Here is a 10,340-nt window from a genome sequence, read left to right on the forward strand (position 1 = left end):
GACTGACTGCAGGGCCAGAGCTGGAATGTGCTGGGCTCTTAAGGGGCCAGTGCTGCCGTATTAAACCAACTCAAGGGAATGGGCATCACACATGAACTCTACCTGGACACTCAGGAGTTAATTCTCCATGCTCTCTACACCAGCATGGGGAAATCACAATCAAAGCCTGGAGATGTCCCTGCCAGTTGGAGTGGAGCGGGGTCTGCAGATCTTATAAGGAGACGGACCCCTCACTGGGGAACTGAGGGAGTTCAGCACCTGGCAGGATGCTGCCCTCATTTAGTATAAACTTTGATGCAAATCCCAGAATGCTTTGCAGCATTCAATTTGCTCTTCAGTGTTGTTTCTAAAGTGGGGAAGGTTGCTAAGCAGGCTGTGGCCACTGATAAGAGGAGCCCACAGGAAATCTGCACAATCTGTCAGTGCTGTTGCAGTTTGAACAAAGCTGTTTGTGATACATCCGGATCGAGTTGCTGACAGGCAGATGCCACCATCAAATCAGCCGGCAACTTCCCCACCCAGAAATAATGTGTTTTGCGTGTCATCATTTTGAATGCTGAGTTTCAGCCTTCATTAGTACACAGCTGTGATATGTACCCCGCGCACACCACTAACACAGCCGACCTGTCCTCCTGCTGACAGCTATCTCTTAGGACATGCGTAGCAATACCAACCCTAATTATTCAAACAAGAACCAAACCAGACTCCCCTTTATCACCCCTGCCAGTCACAAGATTGACTTTAAATCCATAAAATAAAATAATAACCCCTCAATTCAGGTCCTTTTTACTTGCCATCGGTTTTTGAGGCCTTCCAGGCTCCCGCCGGTGAGTCTGGTCACATTTTCAAGCTTTTCACTGCAACCCAGAGGTAGCAAGGAACTAGGGTGCCTATAGACATGCAGGGAGGCTGCTCCAATGTGCTGTAATTACAGTACATCAGAGAAGACTCCTTTAAATCAAGTCTGCTGTAGCATGCTAATTAGCGAGCTCCAGCAGCCTCCGTGGGTTGTGCATCAGCATCCCTACACTTCGAAGTGGCAGCGGGGGCACTTTAACTAAAGATTGTTGAATGAGCTTGACTTGAAGTGCTGCTGCCCCCATTTTGAAGCACGGGAATGCTGATGCATGAGATGCCGTGGGTGCTTTAATTAGAGCATCTCCACCCCCCAGCACGTGTAAAACACCCTAATTTTCTTTTAAATAAAAGCCAAGATGCTCACTAAATCACATGACTGCAGAAGCTGGAGCTTCAAGGAAGACACAAATGATTGTGAGAGCTAGCTATACAGTAAACTAAGGGTCCCATGTTGAAACCTATGTAAGGGATCTGGATACCCATGTCCCATTGATTCTTATTTTTTTTACACTGGCTTTCAGTTACTGGGGTTTGCAATGTGGGTAATCTGAAAGATTACCTTGTTCCTCAGGATGTATTGGCACAGCTGCAGGGAGCACAGAGGTTCAAGCTGGATCCACATAGTCAGGGTTTTCTCTGCAAGGGTTCCAGGACTCTGGGACTTGCTCCCCCACCAGAGTCCAAAATAGTTCAAACTTGGTGATCTTCAGGGCGCAGCCCTTTGCCAAAGATGTATGTGAGACTGTTCACCAGAGAACCAAGGGGCTCCCATAATGAGGACAGGAGCCTCAGTGCAATCTCTCAGCCATGGACTTGCTTTGCTGACAGACAGAGGGAATTACCCAGTGGGAGGAAGCACAGTGCCTACATGTCATTGCCTGGTTCTGTAGAAACACGTAGAGTATTGGCTGATTCCCCCTAACTCCCTCCTGTATCCACCCTTGTGACCTACCCACATGGAGTCAGGATTGATTTACAAATTCAGGGCTACATTCACATCTCCACAACTCACAGGGGAAGGAGGACACAGCCCCAAAGCTCATGACTGTTGTGGAAAATTTCGGACCTTTGGTCACCTCAGCTCAAAGAACTGCTGCTGCTAGTCTGCCTGAGTGAAGCAGGGTATGGCTCCTACTACATAGCTCAGGAATGCTCCAGGCCCTGCTCTTTGGGACAAGGGGAAGGTCAAGACACCACCCCTCCCTTCTCCACACAAAGCCCTTTTACTCCAGGAAACAGGCATTTGGCTTTTCTCAGGAAAATGCTGCTTTACTGTTCAGTGCTTGAAAGTCCAGGAGTGTCCTCTGCTGGAGTGAAATGGGAGCCAAGGCAAAGCACAAGAGCAAAGCAGAGCAGCGGCAGATAGGAGCTGGTGGCTTGGAGTCAGGAGGGCGCTTGTACACATGACGATCGTCACCACATACACATGACAAAAATTTCCTTTGCGTGGCTTAATAGTATTATACATTATGTGTGCACAAGATTTGGGGGTTTCAAATGAATTTCCAGTGTTGCAAACTAATCCCCACGTAGTTTAGTTTGCAACATTGTTACTTGAAATATTGCAGCCTTTAATCTGACAGCTCACTCTGAACTGCTCCGCTGAAAAAAAAGGATTGGGCCCCTTGACACTTCTCCTTTCAGTAGGTACCTGTCTACCGCAGGCACGCTGAATGCAGAAGTCCCAAGGGTCCCATTCCTCCCCCCCCACACTGAGGCTGCTCACTTCTCCCACAGCCAATTAAAAACCCACCATTTCAATTTAGTCAACATAGAATAAAACCCTGAGAACTAAATGCCTGTCACATGTGTAAGTGCCCACAGAGACCTCCAGCGTGGGCATGAGGCAGGGCTGCTGCAGGTGTGGAAGCAAGACAATACAGAGGGTTGGCTGACCTTTCACAGCAGGCCCCACACAGATCCCATGTACCTCCCCAGAGACATTCAGCTCCCCTGGGCTCAGGGGTCAGCACAGCCACAAACTGCCCAAAAAGCTAACAGAGAAACATGCTTACAGGCCCTCTGGGGCACAGAAGCACATGCTGCTGCGTGACTTCTGCCATGGAAGGCCAGTGCTATTGCTCTGGCTTCCTGGGCTATCTAGGCCATGACATGTTGGTATGCAGAAAGGATGTCACTTGTGAAGAGCCTCCAGGCATGGGCCTTCTGCTGCCCTTAGATGATACCTTCTGCTAGAATAGTCCTGGCTAATTCAGAACCACAACCAAAGACATTTCAAAGGTATTTTAATAGGTCTGTGCAGTGTTTTATATGACAGTATAATCTTGCAGTTGTACAGTCAATCACACATCCCCAGGCCCACTCATTGGGACACTCTCTCTCAACATCCAAGCTGTGCACAACTGCAGCCTGTAGGCACCCATATGTGGTGCCTGAATTACATGGCAGCAAATGGATGCCCATCTAAACTGATGCTGTTTGAGCACTCATGGTGCTCCGGCCAGGTCCCTGAGGACTGGAAAAGGGCCAATGTGGTGCCCATTTTTAAAAAGGTGAGAAGGGATGAGCCGGGTAACTTTAAGCCAGTCAGTCTTACCTCTATTCTTGGAAAAACACTGGAAAAAATCATTAAAGAGTGCATTTGTGAAGGCCCAGCGGGGGAAATGATGCTGAAAGGTAACCAGCATGGGTTCGTCACAGGTGGATCCTGCCTGACAAACCTTATAGCCTTTTATGACCAGGTAACACACTGCCTTGACACTGGAGCTGAGGCAAATGTCATCTACTTGGACTTTAAGAAGGCCTTCGATGCTATTTCGCATCCTATTCTCATAGGGAAGCTACCAGGCTGTGGAGCGGATGCTTACACAGTCAGGTGGGTGGCAAACTGGCTTAGGGACCGTACCCACAGAGTGCTGGTGGAAGGGTTGTTTTTGGCCTGGAAAGAGGTGGGCAGTGGTGTCCCACAGGGGTCAGTCCTTGGATCAGTATTTAATATCCTCATCAGCTATTTGGACCAAGGTGTGGAGAGTAACCTGTCCATGTTTGCAGATGACACCAAGTTATGGGGCAAAGTGGGCACAGTGGAGGGCAGAGAGTAGATTGAGGCCGATCTGGACAGGTTGGGTCAATGGGCAGAATAAAATAGGATCCAATTCAACAAAGACAAATGCAAGGTACTCCACCTAGGGAGAAGGAATCCCCAGCACACCTATAGGTTGGGGGATGACCTCCTCCTCTCAGTGGCTGAGAGGGATCTTGGAGTCATAGTTGACTGCAAGATGAACATGAGCGGACAGCGTAACAAAGCCAATCGGACCTTGTCATGCATTAGCAGATGCACGACCAGCATATTGAAGGAGGTGATGCTCCCCCTCTACGTGGCACTAGTCAGGCTGTAGCTGGAGTACTGTGTCCAGTTCTGGGCGCCGCACTTCAAGAGGGACATGGAGGATCTGGAGAGGGTGCAGAGGAACGTGACTTGCATGATTAGTGGCCTCTGTACAAAACCCTACAAGGGGAGGTTGAGGGATCTGGATCTCTTCAGCCTTCACAAGAGACATCTGAGGGGAAACCTTGTAGCAGCCTGTAAGTTTATCAAGGGAGGACAACAGAGAATTGGAGATGCACTATTTACCAGGGCACCCCTAGGAGTAATTTGGAATAATGTGTACAAACTGGAGGACAGGTTAGACATTAGGAAGAAATTTTTCACAGTAAGGGTGGCCAGAATTTGGAATGGGCTTCCAAGAGAGGTGGTGCTATCACCTAACTTGGAGGTCTTCAAGAGGAGGCTAGATAGGCACCCAACTGGGATCATCTGACCTGCCCGGGGCAGGGGGTCAGACACAATGATCCTTTGGGGTTCCTTCTGACTCTACTATCTATGAATCTGTGATGCAACTCACACCTTCTTCTGGATCTCCCAACAAGTGAGTTATGTCACCCGATACTGGTCTCTGAAACTGCCCTTTGAAAAGATAAAAAAAGGCAAATTCTTTCTCATTCATCTCCAGCCAACACAGCCAAGACCAGAAATGATGGGAAAATGGAGGAAATCAGGCCAAATTCACAAATAATTTTCAAATTATGTTTGTTTCAGAGATTTAACATGGGCCTATTTTTTGCTTGTGTGTTTTTTTTACTGAAAGTGAAAATACTACCATGATTCTTCATTTACCAAAAACCCTGGAGGGGGTTTCGGTTAATGGTCTAGTGAAAAAAAACAATGACCAATGTCAAAAAACCATTTTAATAACAATTCCCATAAAAACATAAAAAGCAACATATTTGGAAAAAAAATAATGGGTCCTGAGGTGGACTTTTTAATATTAAAACAAAAAGGATGTTTCTGGACAAAAGAAACACCTCAATTTTTTTTCATCCAAAAAGATTCCAACCAAGTCAACCCTCACAGCTCCGGATTGTTTATTCCAGATTGATCGGGCTTCCCCAGTTACAGCACCAGTAGTCCCTATTTGCGAGTGGGGACGTCTTTGAACTGGGAGGTTGGTCTCCTGAGAACAGCGTCTTCTCAGTGCTCTGTAAAAGGGGTGCCCTTGCCCATGTATAGGGGGAGGGTATGCACAGAGGAGCCTGACCCACAGAAGAGCACTCAGGATGAAGGGATAGGTCCATTGTTTCTCAGAGAGCAAGGGACTCTGATTACATCAGGCAGTCACTGTGATGCAAACCTGAGACAGGAGTTCAAGTAGATGATTGACAAGAGGTATTTGGGTAAAGGACCCAACCTGGCAAGCCACGTGCATTGTGGAATAAGAATCCTTCTCCTATAAGCAGAGGAGAAGACAGGGGATCCAGCCACCGTCACATATGTCTGTGCTCATGGCAGTCAGCACCTTGGTGTCATGGTCCCTTCAAGTGAAGCTCATAAGAGAGTCCGACTGGAATTCACATCCCAACAGCCCATCCATGGCAGCTGAGTGGCCCATTTCCCAGTCACCACCACCTGCAACTTGCCCTGGTCAAATTTCCAGTACTGATCATCCTGGAAGAAGTAAACAAAGCCATCGTGGTGGGTCAGGGCACCATTCACTTCAGCTGGGACCCCATTCCAGTCCCTCAGGCTCCTGGGGTAGTAGGGCTCCACCTGCAGCGTCTCCTCACTCACCACGTAGTACTTAGGACCCTTGAAGAGGACGAGGTGGTGGAGCTGCTGGAAGTACAGGGCTGCGTTGGGGTGTCGGGGGAGGTTGCTAGCACTGCACTTCTGGGGGAACCCTGCCTCCAGTGTGGAGCCTTTGTATCGCCAGCATCGGCCACCTGAGGAGGAGCCAGAAACAAAACTGGTTAGGTCAGCATGGACAGAGACAGTGTAGGCAGCAGGGCACAGCCCGGGGAAGATGGGAGCCAGGAGATGAATGACAGAACTACCACAAACTAATTAGGCAGGAGAGAGGAAGGGAGAGAGGGGAAACTGAGGCACAGAGAAAGGCCCATAATCACCCATCAGGACAGAGCAGAGCAGGAAACAGAAGTCAGGCCAGTGTGCTGTTCATAAGGCTGAACTGTGTAAGCTAGGACACCTGCTTGACACGAGAGATAACACCAATGCAGTCCAATAATCCTCCTCCCTCCACTCCCCATTTGTTTGTCTCACCAACCTGTTGCCTCATCACTGCCTTCTCCACAGGTGCCCATGCCATACTCAGTACTGCAAGGCCCAGAGCCCAAGCTAGTGCCTCCAGCAGTGGTGGTGATACAAAGAAATAAAAGCAAGAAGAAAAGCATCTCCATGTCATCCCTGGCTTGTGACCATTTCCTCCCATGCTTTAACTCCAGCACTGGCTGTTGCTGGCCACTTGCTTACCCTGGCAGGGCTGGGTTATGGCAAAGAAGGGAACAAAAGCTCTTTTCAAACAGCTTGTCCAGCTCACAGGCTGTGCCTGATCCCAACCCCGCAGAAAGGGGTGGAGCAAGGGGGAAGAGGGGCTGCTGGCCCCTGCCCAGCTGTAGCAACAAAGCCCCCATTCTGAGTGGCCTTTGCGCGGTTTCAGTTAAGAGCTCATGCTATCCTGACAGCCATTTTCCTCTGTGGCCCTAGTCTGTGCAACTACCTGCCCTGACCACTCTGAGCCATCTCTTGGGACGCATAGAAATCGTGCATGCATGGACAGAAACGCAGTACCCAGCATTTCATACCCAGGGACGAAGGTTGCAATTTCCAAGCCAATGAGACCCTTAGCCCATGTGGACAGCTCAGAGCTCTACACTGGTGCCCTGGGTAACTGAAAACCTATAGAACTTGGGAAGTACTTTCTGTCCTTGGAGCTCAAAAGGTTTTGCAGAGCTGGGGCAGTATCACTGCTGCTTTCACAGAGACAGCTGAAGCACAATGAAGAGAATGGGTAGAGCTCCCCCAAGAGCACACGGTGAGTCAGTGGCAGGCTGGGAATAGAACCCAGGAGTCCCAGTTTCCAGTCTACTGCTATTTATTATGTACATTATGGTGGCATCAAAAAGACCTAGTGGTGATTGGGAACCCTTTGTGCTAGGTGTTCTACAGCTCTAGTGCCCTGCCCCCCCGGCACTGCTGCAGATGGGCAGATAGACAGACAATACTAAGAGAGAACAAGGACATAAGGGGGAAGTTTTTTGTTGCTCCCCCCTTCCATCCTCAGGTCTCATTACCTTTGAAGAAGTAGAATTTGCCATCTGCCTCTGACCAGGTGGCCGCATCAATGCCAGCTGGGAGCCCTGCCCATCGGGTCTGCAGGGGCTGTGGCTCTGTGGCATTGCCCCTCTTTGACACCAGCCAGTAGTGGTTGCCCTTGAAGATGTACAGGTTGTGATCTGCATCTGTGCAAACAAGGGGGAACATGAGCAAGGGGCCTTTGGTAAGAACCTGAGCCAAGGTTCCCACAACTAACCCTCATCCCTGCAGCACCAATCAGGGGATAAAGCTGTGTGTGGAAGGGCACTGCAGCAGTGGCTCCACCACTGCATCTACCACTACTTCCTCTCTGCCTCTGGACCTGCACTCAATGCCCTCCACTTCTTCCTCACCACAGAGGACCCTTTCTTCTCTAGTATCAACACTGCTGCAAGTCCCCTCTCCCTGTATCCTCACCTCCACCTGGAGGCACTGCTGCCACATACACCTGGCATGTCTTTCACTACACATTGTCTTTCCTGAGCCCTCTAATATCTCAGTCCTTTCCACCTCTGACTTCCATAAATGACCTTGTGGAAGGCAAACAACTCCAGTAAACAGGGTGGATCAGTGGGAGGGCCCCAGGAAAGGGCCCACCCACCATTGAGAGGCTGGTTCACATGCACACGCTCACCAACAGTGATGGCATCAAAGAAGGAGTGGCAGTAATAAGAAACATGTCTGCCTTGCTGCTGAGTGCCACCTGGGAAGGTATGGCTCCAGTCCTGGAAATGAGCAAATACTTTCCCTGGAAGCTGCACAGCTGAGCCCTTGGAAGGCTTCCCTGTGATAGGAAGAGAAAGCAGAAGATATATCCAATGCCTGGACAGGCAAAAACATAGGTGGCTTCTCCCAGCTCTTTGGTAAACCCAGGCTGTATGGTGACCCTGGATTCACACAGACTCCACCCAGGTGGGGCTCTGACCAAAGATCTTAGGTCCTGTTGTCCCGGTCTGTAAGGCTTCATACGCTATTGAAGCCCTTTAAATAGGAGGTCCTATTGTGACTGGTACCCTGCCTCCCTGGCATTCAACATGGATTTCCCTTCGAGGGTAGGACCAGGGGTCAGAAGAGGCTCTGAGAAAGCTAAGCTCACCGTACAGGTTCTGGACTGCGAGGATGTCGTCCCAGCTCAGGACAAAGTCCTTGCTGAGTTTTTTATAGTAGGGAGACATCAAGGCACTCTTGACGGGTGAGTGCTCCAGTCCCAGGGTGTGCCCAATCTCGTGTGCTGCCACGATGAACAGGTTGCGACCCTTGCCGCTCTGCAGGGACCATCTCTCATCACTGTCAAAATGGGCCTCCCCACGACGGGGGAAGAACGCGTGGGCCAGGGCCCCCCCTGGTGAAACACAAGAGGCACAGGAAGTTAGACTCCCCACCCAGCTCTGTACTCTGGGCTGGATGCCTGGGCGCAGCAGGGTTAAGAACACAGCAGCAGGTCCATGCGCAAACAAATACAGTGCCAATGTGAGACTGACAGCCGCATAGCCAGCCCCCTCTAGGCAAGTCCCACCCCGGTGCTGCACTGGCAGGGTGGATTTCCTCCACACCCTCCCAATGATGAGGGAGAACCATACTGAGGAACAAGTCTCCTGAAGGGACTGCTGCGGCCTGGATCACTCTACAAGCATGTCAATGGTAGTGGTGATTTGGTGAGGTGCAAGTCTCTCCACCAGGAGCTGCCATCAGTTCACACAGCCAGTGAGACCTGTGGATTAGGGTTGACCCAGGCTGGATGTGAAATGCCAGCCCCGGCTATTCCACCCTCAACTTGATGCTCCACAAACATTCACTGAATATTTTTAGGGCCTTGTTGCATGTTACACTTAGGATATGTTTTATTTAGAAAGTAGTAAGCATTACTATGAGTTAGAAAGTTTTCTGAGCAGTCGCACAGTAATGCTTACTATGATCCCAGCCCTCTGAACAGGGTTGGAAGCCAGGTGTGCAGTTGACAAACCACTGATTGTAGGTCCCAGCCCTGGCCCTGCATCAGAGCCAGTAAGGACTGCTAACATTATCTCCGTAGAGCAGTTCCACTGTAGTGTAACATGCATAAGCTCTTAGCACATTTACCTGCTTGAATGCACTGATGCTTGTTTTAAGTGCGGTTAACACATCATAACTGTAACGTGGGACAAGGCACTAAGACACCAACAGACCCACAGCAGTGCTATTCAAGCTGGTGAAATTGAGGATCTAACACAAAATTTAGATTTAAAAATCTGTTTCCAGAGATGATGAAAAGGAGCTCAGCCCAAGACAACAATGCTTTAAAATTAAATGAATTGATCATTTTGATGGCCTGAACTAGCTGCAACATTGTTTTGTGTGGGAATTAAAAAGCCTTTTGAAAAAGGCTGATCTTGGATACTGGGGACTAATCTTTTTAACAACAGAGAAGCTAAAATGAATTCTGTTATTCACTGGTAAACAGTGGGTGTGGGACTAAGTATGTTGCAATGACTCACTGTCTACTGCCTCAAGGCTCTATGAACTGAAGTGATACCAGGGATCTCAATACCTCAGAAAGGGTGTGATGGACATGGAAGGTAATAGTCTGAGTTTTTAAAAATCTACGATCCGGAGTTTGTAAAGGAAGAAGATATACCACATGTTAAATAGATTTTGTACTAAAAGCAAAGAGGGGACAGAACACAGGGCCTCACACTAAAGTAAATCACTCCACTCTGGGGTAGAGTAACTAGACAGTGGTGTGAGTTGCACCAGTATATCACCAATGAGTCTGCTCCTTAAATCACTTTCATCCCTGGGTAGTGCTGCTGCACAGTGCAAAATAGCCCCCAGCACCTACATGCTGTAATAGTTTCATAGTTTCTAGGGT

At 49.2% G+C, this 10,340-nt stretch overlaps 1 protein-coding gene across 1 annotated transcript in view; it reads right to left on the minus strand.

Moving 5' to 3' along the window:
* Positions 1 to 10,340, minus strand: part of MMP28 (matrix metallopeptidase 28) — a 44,494-nt gene that overhangs the window by 8,788 nt on the left and 25,366 nt on the right. Inside the window, exons 6-9 of the mRNA XM_019545284.1 lie at positions 8,589 to 8,834; positions 8,127 to 8,276; positions 7,471 to 7,638; positions 5,645 to 6,102 (exon numbers count right to left, since the gene is read on the minus strand). Of these exons, the coding sequence (XP_019400829.1) occupies positions 5,708 to 6,102; positions 7,471 to 7,638; positions 8,127 to 8,276; positions 8,589 to 8,834 (959 nt within the window). The 3' untranslated portion in view covers positions 5,645 to 5,707. The remainder of the gene's footprint in view (positions 1 to 5,644; positions 6,103 to 7,470; positions 7,639 to 8,126; positions 8,277 to 8,588; positions 8,835 to 10,340) is intronic.

Source organism: Crocodylus porosus, unplaced genomic scaffold (assembly GCF_001723895.1).
Source record: "Crocodylus porosus isolate Cpor-Errol unplaced genomic scaffold, CroPor_comp1, whole genome shotgun sequence".
NCBI classification, from domain to species: Eukaryota; Metazoa; Chordata; order Crocodylia; family Crocodylidae; genus Crocodylus; species Crocodylus porosus.